At 43.2% G+C, this 17,252-nt stretch overlaps 1 protein-coding gene across 1 annotated transcript; it reads right to left on the reverse strand.

Moving 5' to 3' along the window:
• Positions 1-900: 900 nt before the first annotated feature.
• Positions 901-17,207, reverse strand: LOC132954241 (sphingosine kinase 1-like). The gene is made up of 5 exons (XM_061026757.1): positions 16,605-17,207; positions 8,755-8,904; positions 5,504-5,598; positions 3,973-4,088; positions 901-2,821 (listed from the first exon to the last, which is right to left on the reverse strand). Exons 1-5 carry the CDS (start codon positions 17,029-17,031, stop codon positions 1,909-1,911), a joined length of 1,701 nt encoding a protein of 566 aa, XP_060882740.1. The 5' UTR covers positions 17,032-17,207; the 3' UTR covers positions 901-1,908.
• Positions 17,208-17,252: the final 45 nt, after the last annotated feature.

The raw sequence follows: 17,252 nt of genomic DNA on the forward strand, positions 1-17,252 counted from the left end.
AGATATATTTTTAATATTAATATCTTCTTCCAAGGTCTGGAAGCCAAACTCTTTCATCTTGTACAAGCCCTAGAAACATCAGCAGGATCACAATGTGCGATATCAGCTCATTGCGTTGACAGTGTTTCACTCAGGGTGACACTGATGGACGCATTAAGAACATTAACAAGCTAATCACTATAATTATCTTTTTAGATTATTAGTCTGTAAACATTGTAGCTTTCACTTTCAGCATGAGAGGGGAAATTAGTTTGCTTCCACATTCACACACGTAGTATGTAGACAGTCTGGTTTTTCTTTTCTTATCATTTTAAAATATGTTTTTTTTTTTATTATTATCTCAGAGGAAAACTCACTCTCTAACTGGTAATGATTTTGACTAACTGTGGGAATACTGAAACAGTTCCGGTGCATTTATCTTGACTGGAAATTAACTTGTGTTTATTTGTGTTTAGTATGGGATAATAGCGCAAACGTTTGCACTTCCCTTATTCCTAACAGCATCAGCAACCAGCTGCAAAATATAAAAGGTCACACATGGGAGCAGAGTACTTGACTCCTTCCAGCTCTCATTGATCGCATGCCGATCAATATGCTCTGCTGACTGACCCGGTGTGAAACCATGTTCTCGGCCAATCTTATAGGTGTTAAGCGCTGAAATGCACTTAAAGGTTTCATATGATTATTTTTTAAAAAGCCTCTTCATCTCTAGTTCACACGCTGTTGCAGACGTAAAGCTTAACATTAAGGACACATTAGGTGCTGATGGCTTGTCAAACCAAGGAAGAGAGAGATAGAGAGAGAGAGAGAGAGAATACAATCTTAAGATGGCAAGAGGAGAGGGGATCATATGCACATATGCCCCTCCCCCTCGCTAAGTGCCGCAGAGATGCGAGGGAATGTATGTGTGTGTGTGTGTGTGTGTGAGAGGGCAAGTGAGAAACTGGCAGAGGAGGAGGGGGGATGGGGAAAAGAAAGTGTATATTTATGTGTGAGTGGAGGCAGTTGCTACAGTTTGATGATGAAGTAGGGTAAGAGAACAGACAGGGCAGGAAATGAAGTCCAGCTGAGCAGGTTTCTCCCTGTTCATCCCCACTCTGAGCTGCTGGAGGAAGTTTTCAGTCAGGGAAAGAAAAATATGGTGACTAAAATCTCTGACTAGATCTGCTATTGTTCGATTTTTTTTTTTTTTTTACTTATATAAGCTATTCAAAGATTAAAGATTTTTCCACATCAAATCCCCAGAGGATTAATACCTCCTCAGTAGGACAGCTTCTCTACAGCAGGCCGAGGGGGAGGTGATGCTGTACGAGCGGTTGCCCAGGAGGGAGATTGTCGGTCCTAGTGTAGTACAGTGGGAGACAAGGGGGGCGGGGCTACCTCAGGAGCCTCTCAGGACGGGAAAATGTGCTTCTCTTCACGTGCGACATGCTTATGAGGTCAGACAGCAGAGTGCACAATGCACTCCTCAGCCACTGCACCGCACCGCCGTGTGCCAAAGCTCCTCATGCACAATCTCACACGTACACACACTTGAGTGCACACAGACATGCATAGGGATCCCTAGATCTTCAGCACACACACACACACACACACACAGACAGACAGACAGACAGACAGACAGACAGACAGACACACAATCCCTCCCCATTTCTCTAAGCTGGTACCAGCCAGCAGCAAGGACAACCATCCATATTTTTGACCCTGAAGGAAAGACTGAGAGTGAGAAAGCAGGAGCATAGAAATAGGACAAATTATTTCAGTAGAAAAATAGAGGAATTTCCAGACGCTGATTACATGTCTTTGGCACTTCTGAAAATACAGCATATTCACAGAAACTGACGCTGAGTATAAAAGGCCAAACTAGAAAGCTCTGCAGCCAGAAAAAAAGATTATGATAATCCAAGTTTATCCACATATGAGTCGTGCCAAGCCCGGGTGGATTTGCGCCTGAACAGGCCCATACTCCACCATCTCCCCGTCCACAGCGATCATGCCTTGCGGAGAGATAGGCTCCAGCCGCAGGGCCTTCACCCTCTCATACACCAGGTGGGGGCAGCCGCATGCCAAGTGGGCGCCCTTCTCCATGGCGAGGAAAAGGCGCAGGAGGGCAGGACGGGAGATCCCCGCTGTCACGTAGAACAGATGAATCACCCCGTCGTCGGCCATCGCACCAGGAGCTGTCCACAGGTCCTCAGCCAGGTGGGACTGGTAAATAGCCAGCACCAAGACAAAGTCCTCCTCCTTGACCACTGTCCAGCTCTCTGGGACCGGCTGGTCCAGGCCAGGAAGAAGAGAGTCCACAGGTTCCCTGGTCTTTCCATCAATCTGAGTCTCGGGTCTCTTTGTTGTGATAGCATTGTTGGAGGAGTTGGTGATGGTGTTATGGTTGGAGTTTGTGCTAATGTGTTTATGAAGAGCGTTGTGGTTTGGTGAGGGGTTAGGGAAGAGTCGACAAGGAAGGGAGGTGCAGAGCAACGGCTGCTGAGGAGTTGAGGAGGGAGGGTGGTTCACCTTGATGCTCCCTTTCGGAGGTTTTGGTGCCTCCTTAACAGGCAGATACGCTAATCTTCCCTGATAAGTTCTGAGGGAGGCCAGGCGCACCAGGGTGCCCATCAGGAAGCGGATTGCTCCCACGTGGCGGTACTTCTCACTCTCGATGTCGACATCGGCAACGAAGCCCCACGCCAGGGAGAGGAAGGAGAAGAGGCGCTGCCGAGAGGCCAAGTGGACCGACACCAGATCCATAGAGCCAACCAAACCTTTGCACAGCATAAAACCACAGCTCAGGAGAAGCTCCTCATTCCACGCTGGAGGCGACCTGAAAGACGGTTACACACATCATAACGTTACAGGCAACTACATCATGAAACATCAAACAAAAACATCTATTTAAATATTTATTAAGGAGATTTCAGAAAGTATGAATTATAACTAAACATTATAAAACAACCGTCTAGTCTGTGATGCTTGATGCTCATGTCTTTGGCTTACATTCCCATAACTGATGCTCACATGATGAATGTACTGCTGACCTGATGGTGAAGCTGGTAAAAAAAATGAAAAGTCACCAAAATTCTCAAATCCTTGTCTGTACCAGGTCATCAGCAGTCCAATAATAAACTTGTGATAATCTCATACTGTCACATTTCCATGCTGTGCAATGTTGTTGTTGCCGGCTGTGAACGACCTTTCTCTATAGACTCTGCTCATGCAAAGTGATGGCACAAACAAAGTGCATGCAGGTAAACAGATACTTATACAGACAGGTGTACAAGAGTTGACGAGGATTATGATAATAGGATCATTATATGAAAGAAAGAAAGAAGTATTTCAGGGTTTTTCTTCTCAGAGAAATGCATTTAATGATTGCTGCAGGGATGTGAAATAATTATAGGTATGATTAAAAATTCTTCCTAAATAAAAGACCTGTAATGTTATGACTATTCTAGGCTGGAAAAGTTTTTTAAAAAGTGTTACGATGAATCTGGGAAAACAAGAACTGTGGCTGGAGGGAGAACTTGGATCAATACGTGCACATTTTAAATTCTGGCTTATCCTTTAAAAAAAAATGTGAGGAACTATTTTCAATTTATAATTTTTTAATGAATGTCTCTGATGTTGTACCTTCAGCTTTCCAGCAGATGGAGATAACACCTTGCCCACGAGCTTAGTCTGCTGGTTCTGCAGCTGCACTGTGGACTATAATCACTCATAATGTGCAAGTTTTCTAAACCCATTACATCACTCCTTTGAGAGTTATCAGGAAACCTGAAATGACCTCTGCTGCACAGCGGAGCATTTACAGTCTGCTCCGCTGTCTCTGCTCTCTCCCGAGGACTGATGTGCCCAGTCAGCCTTTGCCATAATTACACACAGAGGAGATAAATCGTTCATTTTTAGGTACTTCTTTTCCCTTTCTTTGTACTGATGGTCCATGCATTTAAATGGCTCATTAATGGAGTGACTCACTGTGAATAGTGGTGGACAGAGGCTGCCAGGGCATTGCCTGAGCCACCTGGTAGAATCCCCAAAGGGGTCTGGATGGCCTCTTGCCAGTCCTCCCGCTCCATCAGGCCATTTATCACCTGAATGAACAAGAACAAACACAAAAACGGAATCAGGCCATGGTCCTACAGAGAAACAGTGTGTGGCCTAGAGAAATAAAAGGGCCTTTTTGATATCTACAGTATCAGGTATGGTGTGCCAGTGAACATGAAACAACCCATGGCTACAGATTTGCAGAGTTCATTCAAAAAATTATTTGTCCCTGAGCAAAAAAAAAAAAAAGATTCCAGTCAATGGCCTTATTCATATTTTTGAAATAGTGTTCATTATGAATTTAAAGAATAGAAAAGCAATGTATCTTTACATCAGGAGAATTAGGAGCTAGAATTACATGCAGGCACTGGGCTTTTTGTTATGCCTGCGTACAAATTAAATTTTTACAGGCCTATGCTGAAATGTGATAAAAATAGAAACATGGGTAAGAGGGTTTACATCATTTTCATCAATGTTTGATTGGAAGATTTAAAATGATAATCTTACCAACAATTGAAATGACATAAGGCAAACTAAAAATACAATACTCCTCTACATTAGCTGTTTGTCTTTAATAACGTCATGTCATAGCCACATCAATTTTCCATGACACATTAAAATCTGATCACAGCAGAGAACACTGGAAAGATGTCTACTATGTTTCAGTGTTTTCCAGCAACCTGCAACAAGATCACTTCTTTGTTTTCATGAGGTGGTTAAAGGAAGCGTTTTCATTTAAAGAGTGCACCAAGAGGAAAAACGTTTCCTTTTAGAAGGTAAATGCTAAATGTCCCATACAAATATGTCAAAACTACTCGTCCTTTGTCGCATCTTACGGTTTGTTGTGTACATAATGTGTTTGAATTACCCAATGAATACTAGGAAACTCCCAGGAAAAAGACATTCCTAAAAGATTTGGGAAAATTCCTAAACATTTCCAAAAATCCATGAACTTTTCTGTGAAACTTCAATGAATGATATATTCCAAGGGGCGTGGCCGGTTCATGGGACAGTTGGATCCTTCCAAGTGTCTGACAAGTGTCCTGTCTGTTAATTGTGCTTTAACATCGTTCAAGAAGTCTGTGCCTGAAATTTCGCTGGGTGAATTTCAGTAACTAAATAAATCAGTTCCAGGTTATATTTTATAACTTAACATTTACAAACTCCTCACTCCTCTGCAGCTCAACTGTCTTCTGGTTCCAAAAAACACAAACACGGCAACAGCAAAATACTGAACTCAAAGTATCAGTTCACAACTAAAAGATGAATTAATGTTGACTACATCCACTCCTTATTATAAGTCTCCTGTTATAATGCAGTAAGTGAAAAGCACATACCCATCATCATTTGAAATGTCTTTTACTCTCCTCTATATCTGTTTTTTTTTTATCTTGGCATTTAAAAAAAAAAACTTTATTCAAATGAATGTGAAACTAAAACTAGTCCTTTGTAGCCCAGGTACCTCAAACAGCAGCCCGTCTCCAGACATGATAACCAGGGCGTCCCATTGCGACAGGTCCGCCTTCTTCACCACCTCCCGTGCATGGTTCTGGTGCTCTGATGGACAAAAACATGTGAAAAAGAAATGAGACAAAAAATGAGTAACAAACTGGCAAAACAATAACAAAGGCCACGGACAGATTTGTCGTCAGCCTCTGGGATAGGATCAGAGGATTAGGGCAGAAACGGGATTCACCCCCCCCCCCCCCCCCCACTCTTCCATTAGCATCCAGTGGCTACTCAACAGCTCCAGCGCAGCTTAGCCACCATGCAAACATCTGTGACTGACAAATATGTATACGCTTATGTGTGAGTGTGTGCATTCAATGGGTGCATGTGAGTGTTAAGCGTGTGCATGTTTGTGCTTGTTATTGGTTAATGCACTGGTGGAGGACTCATACATCATCGGCCTGTCTTTATTGGCAGCGTCCTTGAGTGGGTCCCTCCGCATGGGGTCTCTGTGGGCCAATACTGCAAGCATTAAGGTCCACAGTGCTGCCAGTCCAGACTCCCCTGTGTAGTGGTGTGTATTTGTTTGTGTGTAGAAGAGACAGCATTAGAGAGAGAGAGAGAGAGAGAGCGTGAGAGAGGAAGGCAGACGGTAAAGAAGTTATCGAGTATTCATGCACTGCCATCAAGGAGGAAATATTTCTCGCTTCAGCGCAAGTATCGATCGAGGATAGAATCTAAATAAAAACGTCTCCCTCCCTTTCACTTTGCTCAACCTCTACCTGTCCCCAACAACTTTCTAGTGTCTTTCCCCTCGCTCTCTCCCAGCGGTGCTCCCTGCGTTGTGCTGCTGTTTGTCTTTTTTTTTCCGCTCGTGTGCTTGGGAGGCTTGAGGCGATGATGCAGCGCTGTGTTGACAGACAGAGGCGGAGTGGGGAGAGAAACGGCGCTGCACAGCTGACTCAGCACTCTTAACATGACGGGTTACTTGGCCTGATGCTTCACTTCCCTGCCACTACCCTATTCCAGGGATCACTGCCAAACACAAATGCACACATCAGTCTAAAATCTGCAAATTGACTAAGAGTCAAGTTTTTTTTTTTTTTTTTATTCACCAGTTGTCAATTTGTTGATTCTTCTTTGAACCGCACAGATTTTGTTCTGTAATTACGCTCTTTTAAGGCAGAAATCTAGTGCAGATTCTTCTTGTTTTGACACTTTTCCTGCTCTCGCAATACACCACACTGCCTTCTCCCGAGGTTAACCAGGGTAAAGATAAAGCTTGGTACACTGGATGCTTCATACAGTATGTAAAAGGTACACGCTGACACAAGGGGAGTATCGACTGGTGCCTGTCCTTCCTCAGGCAAAGGCTGTGCGTGTGTGATACATCATCAATGAGCTGTGTGCATGGGTAAATGAATTCTGCCAGTTTATCGCTCATTGTCCCTACAGTACCTGACGACTGAAGGCCCTCAGCGACCCATAGCCCCCACAATCTACTTTCTGATGGCTTTCTCTTTGGCCGTGAGTCGTCAGTTATTCTCTGTCTTTTTTCATCCCCATCCAGCTGCTCACCCTCCTGCAAAAAAAAAAAAAAAAAAGATGCATGCACATATGCATTCTTCCTCACACAACCACTTAATCCCTTTCTTCTCCTCTGTTTTTGCTGTCATTCTCCGGCTCTCACTTTGGGCTGTTGTTAAGATTCAGCTGATGCACCGCCGAGCTGGTGCCATGCAGAGAGACGGCTGATGTGCTAATGCTACCTGTCAAATTGAACCTCCAGTCAGGGTTGAGATTGGGATGGATGGCAGGTGAGAGTTAAAGCTCCGAGGCAAAGAGATGCACTCTGCATGTTTCCTTTTCGCTGTTTCAAAGCAGCTTGTTAGCATTCAGAAGAAAGTCACTCGGAGTTCAGAGCCTCTTATGACAACTGCCAGCACACAACACTTTTTAAGGTCATAAAAAGGTCACCAGCAACTCACACAGAATGTTTAGTAGTTTCAGAGAGTGACATTTAATCTGGATCAGCGAGTGCACTGGCCTGCATGCTAAACGTGTGGCCTGGGATGCATAATAACTGCAGAGAAAATCAAAGTTGGATTTTAGTGGTAACGTGTATGTGGCCCCATTTACACCTGGCAATAACATGACAACCCTGAGTGATTTGATCACAACTGGGCAGCCTTAAAGACAGGTGAGAATGACAAGTGAGCACTTAGACTAGGACACACTAAAATCTGATCATTTAAGCCACATGTATAATATTTATAATTGAACACTTGTTTGTCTTATTGACAAATGAAATATGAGATGATCCCATATTAGTTCATAAGCTTATCAGTTCATCTTGCATCTTATTATTCAATATGGGATGTAATATATTCATTTTTTAAATCAAGATTCCAGCGAAGTGCTGTAAAAGCTACACTGTCACTCCACCTTTGTACTATTACATTGACCCACATAATGGTCTAACTTTAGTGTCCCGGTGTATGTTTCACATATGCACACTTTTGGACACAGGCACCTTTCCACCCTGCTGGCTTCCACGTTTACAGTCGCGCCATTTAGCCGTTGACAGCCTCTGTCACCTACCTCCGATTGCGACCCGGCTCTGTGGCAAAATGACTTTGCTCCACAATTTGGCCTTTGTGACATTTAAATTGACGGCAAGGCGTTCCAGAGACGTAACAGTACTGTCTTGAACAGCCAATGAAAAAGTAATTAACGTCTGGACCCAGGCAAAAGCAGTGAAGTTCAAACAATCACTTCTAAACGACACAACGGTAGAGGACCTTCTTTAGAGTTTTTCTTAAATCACGTTCACACATCTGCTCTCTCTCTTGTACACATAAGCGCTCTGTCCCTCTCCCTCTCTCTCTCTCTCTCTCTCTCTTTGCGGTCTGCATCACAGTTTTTGTTTTACATTTGGGAATCTTCACAGGCTAATGAATGTTTTTTTTAAATATAGTTGGTGGAAGTGAAATACGATCACACACAGTCACTAAAGAAGCACACATAAGGATGTCCACTCCTGATCAGATCACCCAGGAAGTGTTTTAATACCGCGTTAAAGCACAGCATGCGTTAGAGATAAAGTTTGCAGGATGGCTATACCTGCTGGCATTGCTAATCCATATTGGTGTTGCAGGTTTAATCCCTTCAACCCTATTCAATGTACAGTAAGGGTGATCCAAAGAGGAATTCCAGGTAATCACATGAATGATAAAAGTGTGGATGTGTTTACATACTACTGACCTGTCATGACAAGTGTGTAAGGAACAGAGGCCTCCGTGAGCATGCCCTGTACGTGGCCCGTGAAGAGCTGGAGAGCCTGTCCACGACCACTGTGAGGGTTCACCAGGATCATAACTCTGCAGGGCCGGCAAACCTCTGCGTACACCACACCTGAGATAAAGAGAGAGACATGTGGATGTGAAGCAGGAGGACCAGATGAGGTCTTCTTATGCATGAACAAATATTTCAAAGAATGTATAAGGACAGGCTCGTCCCTCGGGGGGGGGAAGAGCATGAAACAGCGAAGACATAGACTGTGACAGCATTGGGATCGACGCTGCTTAATGTTAATGTGACGTGTTGCTTTCTTCTTAGAAGGAGGGCTTACATGCTCCTTAGTCAGGATCACGCCGATTATTTATAGAAATTTTCTGAAATTGCATTAATCCCCATGACGAAATCCTCCTCTTGCTTATATGGCCAAAAGGAAGACAGAGAAATGGATTGAATACCAGATATTCAGATATTTCTAAAGGGTGCTTTACAAAGATGAAAAACTACAAAGAAAGAAGATGACAGTTGACCAATGTGAAGAAAAATAATAGAATCAAAGATCGAAATAGATCTTAGGTGATCTGTGCATCTGTTAAGGGAGTAGGTTGACATTTTGGGGATATATCTTTTTGAATCTGTCGATATAGAAAGCAGCTGGTTAGCTGAGCACAAAGCCTGGAAACAGAAACAGCATGCTTCTGTCCAAAGGTAACAAAATCCAATCCTTAACCTCTTAAACTGACTCATTAGCATTCAAGTTCAATTAATCCTCTTGGTTTAATCCGGGAACAGCTCGGAACTCCATGATGTCTGCCTGAGACGTGGAAATGGTTGAGTGCTAACGTTTGTGGTTGTCTAATTGGAGCTAACATGTTATCAAAATATGTTAGCTCCCTATGTTTATTGCACTAACAGGAGCACAACAGACCATCGTTACAACAGCGTTTGAGCTTCCCACATGGCGTCAGAGGAGAACGGCTGGATTCATGTAATTCTGGATGCCACAACAAGGTTTTTAGGTATTTCAAGTGAATAGGAGTTGAAGAGAAGTTTCCTATAGAGGAGGATTTTCAGCAGATGTCCTTGACCTTTAAAGCAGACACAGACTCACCAGAGACCCCATCAGAGGAATCAGAAAGGTGCTGACTTATGCTATCAGGGTTAGAAAGCTACCAGAAGCGTAAAGAGTTCTCTATTTCTCGTTAGTTCGGAGTCTCAATTCCCAGCACTGTGACGTGTGATGCGTCACTCTTGTTACTGCCAAACGTCTACCTCGTTTGGCCTGTGATGACAGGACGCCACACAGGCATGAAAATATCTCAGAGAAAGAGGTGCGAACCCATCCGGAAGAGCGAGGTGAGTGTGAAAACACACACGGGCACATGACAAACTCTGCCTCCATTCACCCGCACAGAGGTCTCCATTGTTTTTACTCGTATCAGAGCACAACCTGGATTCCAGACACAAAAGCGTCTCTCGCGTCACACTTCCAGAATATAGTGGAAACCAGCTTTCCACTGTGAAAAGAATACCATTCATTAACCAACAGACATCCTTCAAAAGGGCAACATTTTAATTTTAAATCAACCTTTGGTAGCCTGCATCACTCCAGGATTTTAAAATCCCTGACCACATTTCTTCTTTTTTTCAGAGATTAAGAATAATTGATACTGAAGTGAAGAGAAATCAACCTTCAGTGTGATTTTGATTCTACAGCTTTAAACCCATGCTGCTTTACTGTGTTGGACTGGCGACTAGTCCAGTGTGCACCCCGTCTCTCGCCCAATGACAGCTGGAACTGGCTTTTTCCTTTTCCCTCAATCCGCTGGAACTGACTTTTTCTCAAGACATTCCTCCTGAGCTGTGTGTGTGAACATATCAATGCTGTGTGTGTGTGTGTGTGTGTGTGTGTGTGTGTGTGTGTGTGTGTGTGTGTGTGTGTGTGTGTGTGTGTGTGTGTGTGTGTGCATCTGGGTGTGAGATCCATCTGTGATGTGAATTCAGATAACTGTAAGCAGATCCTGCCTGTCACACCGTTGAGCTCACTTCTTACTGCAGTGTGTGTTTTTCACAGTTACATGTAGATACACACACAGGCGACAGGAGGGAGGCTGGATATGACAAAGTGTCAGTGCTGCTAAAAAGCACTAATTCGACATAAGAGGTACCATCTTCTTGTACCGCAAGTGTATCACCACCGACTGTTTAAATGTATAAAAATGTGATGTACCTCCAGTGTCTCAACAGGGGGGGTCAGATTGAGAGGAAAAATGGAAGTTCAACAATGACTCAACATGGGTTGTTTGACACACCTCTCTCACTTCTGTCAGTGAGTGAACCAAAAAACAGGTAAGAAACAGGCATGATGTTAGCAGCAGCTCAGCTTGCAGCCTGTTGGACTTGTTTGGTCTGCTGGAGTTTCAGAGAAACGCTGAAAATGCAGCAAAAGGCTCGTTTCTATAGGCTTGTATTTCTTTCTCCACCCACCAGTTAGATAAGAAAGAGCCTTTCGGATGAGAGTCAAAATGTATTTTAGAGCTTCAACAAAGCCAAGTTGCTTTTTGGAATACTAGCTACTGTCTAAATCCTCAGGAAGGACAAAAGACGGGGAACTCTTTACCTTAAAACCAACAGAGTAACTTCAAACAAGATGTTACCTGTGGCAGCCATCTAGTGAATTTTATTCAAGACCTGATAAGTCCTGATAAGATAATTATATACTTCAGCTGGCGTGATCTGCATTACCTGTTCCCGTGTTTTCGGCAGTTCAGCCTTTTTCACTCAAGCGTTCCTGAAAATGTCTAGGCTGTCCCTAAAATCAGGAATGAGTGGTGGAGTTTTTGCTTTTAAATCAATGCAACTTGTTATTTGGCTGTATTCACAGTATGAAGAAATGAGCGGGGAAATACATACTGGCAAGCAGAAAAGAGGATGAAGCAGCTTCATTACGTCCACGAAGGTCTGCACATGCAGGTCACAGCATTTAAATGTCATCACCCCTGCCCACTCGCTCATGTCCAATTGTCTTGAATATTCCATGCAGGAAATTTTACTAGAGGACTGGTAGAATTTTTTTTTTTGCATGTGTGAAAACAACAAACGAGAGGCATTTAGGATTTTACTCCTATCCGTATACCCACTGTGAACACATGGCTCTCAGGTAAGAGTGAGAATTAACAGGCATGGACGCTGTGTACAGGTCCCTGACTTTTCTGTCTTCCAAAAAAACTCTTCAAAGCAAATTTCCCAAAAAGCTGTCTTCTCCAGACTGGACTGTCGTGTCTGCAGAAAAGCTGCATTCCAAACTTCAGAGTGGAGATTGTTTCTGAAGAGGAGGAAAAGGAGGCAAAGTAAAGTAAAAAAATAAAATCACTACTGTTGCATCACCAGAGAGGAGGAGATGGCTGTTGACAGGCCATCACAGGCGCGTGTCACAGAGCAGTAGACAAAGACTCCTCAGGGACCAGGACGCTGGTCGGGCTGAAAGGTCGTCTGGTGACTCATTGTAGCTCTCCCACACTAAGGAAGCTAACAGAAAGCCCTGGGGAGGAGAGATCACACACTGACAGACACAAACCTGACCCCGCACAGACAGCAGCATTTTCCCATCTCTTCCCCCGAAACCATGCCACCCCGATGCATCCAGTGGCACACAGTCGCTGCGAGCATTCTGATCACATCTGCACGGGATCGCTTGCAGGGATTTTGCTAAATTTAAGGGTGAACTTAGTCACACTCAAACAACAACTTGGTCAAATCAAAACAACCTAACCATCCAAAACACCCCCAGAAACCCACTTAAAAAAGCTTTAGAAAAGTTATCACACATCCTTTGTAGGAATCAGCTCAGTTTTTGTCTTTTTTTTCTAATTTCTTTCTTTATTTAACTATGAAATTCACATCATTACAAATAAGAATTAAATGTTAGACAGGGCTTTACTCGCTCTACTATTTCTTCTTTTTTTTTACCCTATTATAACGCCCCAAGATTATTGATTCAATAAAATCCTGACATGCTTCATTATCTTATTTTTATTTTCTCTGTGACATTTGCATACCCACGAGCTAACACTCAATCACACACTCACACACACCAACACATGCACCTTAAACTACTCGAGAAGCAGTGTTTGTTAGTGTTCGGTTTTCAGTGTTTTTTTCTTTCTTTGTTTTTACTTTAAGTTCTTCTTCTTCGTATTATTATTAATTAAGATTTGGTGTTGTTGGGTATTATCTTACTCTGGTCATATTTCCTAATTCTATGTATGGTATGGTATTGTTCTAAATCAGTCAGATGATTTTTGTACTATTTTTATTTGTCGTTTCCTGTTTTCTCCTCACTATGCTTCCTTTGTTTTGTGACCATAAAGAGTTAAAAAGGATCTAAACAGCCATTAGCCACAGTTGATTGATATTTCATTTGTTATGATTCATTGATTGACGTGACCGTAATCTTCAATTTAACCCCGCCCCCCATATTCAGATTTAAAACAGGATTAAAAAAAAAAAAATGTCAAATTCATTGGTCGACATGTGTTGAAGGATACAACCAGCAGCAGAGGGGGCAGCCACTGGTAGAAAAAAGTCAGAGTGAGTAACCATCAGCTCACTCCTCTGCATGCAATCATTCTGTGGATCTAAGCAGAATCTAGCAGACCATTAGCGTGTGCACGACTGTATCATAGTGTATGCACTTCATTATTTACGGCTCATTCATTCCAATGAAACCTGCTGTGGAAATAAAAAACCCTAGATGGACTTCAACACCCCAACTTGAATTACAGTAATTTACCTCATTGTAAACTCAGCAGATTTGCAGATACAGTGCGTTGCAGTGATATAGCACTTTGACAAAAATACCAGTCTTCCAATGCAATTGCACTTTTAATCCAACCTTTCCATCTGCAATGCCAGATGAGATGCCATGCAATTAACTTTGGGGGTAAATACTCTATAAGGGATTAGCGACTCATGCTGACTTTCAAACACCCTCTATGAAGCAGCAATTCAGTTTGCATCTATTACCACAACATTACTCATTTAAATCCCATAATATATTCCGTTAAATACTGTATTATTGGCTGGCCTGGATGTGGAATGCTAAAACGAGCTTATAAATTAATGAAATGATCACATCGTGGCTGAGACGCTGTGTTCAAAAGGAGTGTGGAGGCTAAAAAAAAAAAAAAAAAAAAGAAATCTGTTGGATGGCTAGCTAGTTCATTAGCATGTATAATCTGAAAACCTCCCAAGCTGGAGCTCTTTGATGAGTCCAGGAAGAGGACAGTGATGTGTGTGTGTGTGTGTGTGTGTGTGTGTGTGTGTGTGTGTGTGTGTGTGTGTGTGGAGAGGGGGGGGGGTTAGCTCTCAGGTTACCATCTGCCAGGCCTGAAACCCAAACTCCTGCTGATTCTATGGATGTTCTTCATCCCACAGAAACCTCTCCTCTTTCTGTATTCACCTCTTGTCTCAGTGTTCACCCTCACGCTGCAAATGAGAAGACAACCTCGTTTCTTAGCGTGCTCTGCTGACACGCACCTTCATCTTTAACAACCAACATTCCAAATTAATCACTGTCAAGTCAAATATCCGTTTCCCTCCTCTCAGACCTGCTCTTCTGGTTGCCCAGGAGTGCATGCATGCCTGCTTTATCTCATACATGTTGAATATTTCTACATAAAGGAATGGGATTTTTTTTTTTTTTTTTTGTCGTTCAGGAACCATAAACAGTATCGACATAAACCTCCAATAAAGCCTCAGCTGCAGTATTAGTTTTCTCTGAATATGCCATCCAATCAAATAACGTAACAAGACCCACGCAAAATTATCATGTCGTCATAATAAACAAAAATAGTGCAGTGATAGCGTGGTGTAATGCAGTAATTCCAAAAGTAAAAGTTCCTGGGGAGGCGGGGCTAAGGCAAACGAAAATAAAACAGCTTTTTTTTTTTAGCATTTATTGTGTTGATCACTCAAATGCAGTTATCATACACTTGTGGAAAAGACATTATGAAGAAAACATGGTCACTCAACAGGAGAGTAACTGTGCATGTACGCTTGAATCTGCAGAGTGATAATGCTTGTTGTAATCTCTATAGCACACTCTGCATGCGACGGTCAGAAAAAAAAAATGTTAGTGTTATACAATGATAAGCACATGAAATGCTATTCGACTGATGAATATCAGAGATAGAATTAGCCGATACTGAAAGTCACGGGATATGCTCATATCGGACGACGGATTTATCGGTCGAGCACTAATGAGGCCATAACAAATACCAATCGTGCAGTGCTTGCATAGAGCGTAATGTTACAGTACAAGCCAACAACATGAAGACAATCTGAGTCTTTGCTCGAATATTCAATCACAGTAGTATTGGAGTGGTACTGGGGTTATAGGACATTTCACAAATCTAGGTAACTGGATCTCTGTTGGGGCAGGAAATTTGTATTATAAAATCTCTCCCCAACTTGACATAGCTGAACACAAATTCTCATGTTGAGACCCAAAAAAAAAACCCCAGCCTTGTCTCATTATCACCACTTCCTCCCAAATGACTGACAGAGGAGTAATCAGCTGCATAAACACTCCTCATATTGTATTCATGTTAATGACTCTCTGGTTGTGTACCAGGGTGCAGCACAGAGAGGCTAATGAGACTTGAAAACAAAGGAACCTGAGGACAGTCTACTTTTTCAACAGAGCGAGACCTAATTAGGTGAAGCGGCTGGATGAAAAAACTCCTTGTTTTGGTGTGATCCCCCCCCCATACTCATAAACAATAACATTCTCAAAGGGAATTTAAGCGAGCAGGAATAATGAAGCCTGAGCAGCATGCTGCACACTCTGCGCTGACAGAGGATCAGTAGAAAATCTAATTACTTAAGTGATCAGTTTGGTGAGTTTGTGTGTGTGTGTGTTAGGATCCAAGATCCAGAATCATTCCTTTCATGTGGGCTGTTGAATGAATAAGGAGGCTGTAATTACTGCTGGCAGGTGGATTACCTTTCAGTACAGGTAGAGCAGGTTATAGATAGCAGGAGGAATGTGTACACCCTCTCTGTAAAACCTGTTTTTTGCTTAATGGATGTGTCGTTACATTGGTGAGATCAGAGTAGGCCTACATACATAAGTTGTTATACTTCCAATGTTCTCACTTTTACAATACTTTTGTCATTCAGTGAAATCAGCTGTTTTGACAACCAGAATACACAGTGACCGAGCTTGTTTACTTATGGGAACCTATCGAAAGTAGGCCTACATATTTCATTTCGAACTGCTTTCTCATAAAGGTCTGTGGGTAGATAGATAGATAGATACTTTATTGATCCCGAGGGAAATTCAAAGCATCCAGTAGCAGGTTACAAAGACGTACGTGACATGAAACATTTGTTACAAGTTAAACCACAAAACCGACGCCCCCCCTCCCATACATACAGGCTATATTAACCCGAAAAGAGATTTAAAGAATACCCCTAGATGAATCAAGCTTAAACTGTGCAATTAAAAATAGACTTGTACAAGAAATGTACATAACCCGTGCAGGGATAAAAAATATATGTGCAATTTAAAACAAGAACCTATAAACAGTTGAGGAAAACAATCTGTAATTAGGCCTGAATATAAAGAATAAAAAGAAAAAAGTGTTGACCTTCTGAAGTTGTGTTGTTTATGTATGTACAGCAAGGTTTAAAAAGCAGATAGTGCAAAATTATTAAAAAAAAACAGACATTAAATAACAGGCAGTGCAAACATTAAATGAAAGGTGCTATTTAAGTAATTGAGGTAATCATAACAAGTGGTACATGATGCTCACCTTCTCTCCGCGGCGCCTGCAGCACGGAGGCGTCTCTGATAGCACGCGCCCACCTCTCAGCCTCCTGGAGGTTCGCGAGCGGGTCCTGGACCAGCGCCACCCGAAAGCCCTGCTCCACCCTCTGCCGGGCCACTCCGGCGCTCATCCAGCGTCTCTTGAACGGGTAGAAACACGCCGTGAAGTAGGCGCCGACGTCCGCGCCGTCCGGCCCTCTGTACGCCCGGCAGCCGACACAGTCCGTCAAGTTAAAAACCATCTTAGTCCGGCCGGGGGACGAGGTGATCCTCTGGACCGTCAAGGCGCTCTCCGTCAAGCTCACCGAGTACCGGACCCGGTCGTTGAGCGTGTCCGTGAACTCTCCGTACAACACGCCCACGACCCCGTTCCGCTGGCGGGATGGGTCCGGTTCAGAGGCGTCTTTCTCCATCACGGACGGAGAAGGCGACGCGTCCCGCAGGCCGGGTGTGCGGATGGCGGAGCGGTGCAGACTCTCTGGTCCTGCCTGCCTGTCTGCTGTCTGTGGGACCCTTTGAGTGGGACGGCAGCAGCTTCTTTTTTTTTTTTTTTCTAGTTCAGAGACTCTCCCTAGTGACTGAAAAGAGGAATGGCAGCGAGGAGCAGGAGGAGAGAAGCTGGCTGTCCTGGCAA

This window comes from Labrus mixtus, chromosome 20, assembly GCF_963584025.1.
Source record: "Labrus mixtus chromosome 20, fLabMix1.1, whole genome shotgun sequence".
NCBI lineage: Eukaryota > Metazoa > Chordata > Actinopteri > Labriformes > Labridae > Labrus > Labrus mixtus.

What these genes read in the sequence shown, in the direction of transcription:
- LOC132954241 (XM_061026757.1), bottom strand. Translation starts at nt 17,031, where the DNA reads ATGGAGAAAGACGCCTCTGAACCGGACCCATCCCGCCAGCGGAACGGG. An exon ending in GCAGGCGCCGCGGAGAGAAG is followed by an intron (nt 8,905 to 16,604) that starts GTGAGCATCATG and finishes TCTTTATCTCAG; the next exon opens with GTGTGGTGTACGCAGAGGTT. An exon ending in TCTGTCCACCACTATTCACA is followed by an intron (nt 2,822 to 3,972) that starts GTGAGTCACTCC and finishes ACCGTCTTTCAG; the next exon opens with GTCGCCTCCAGCGTGGAATG.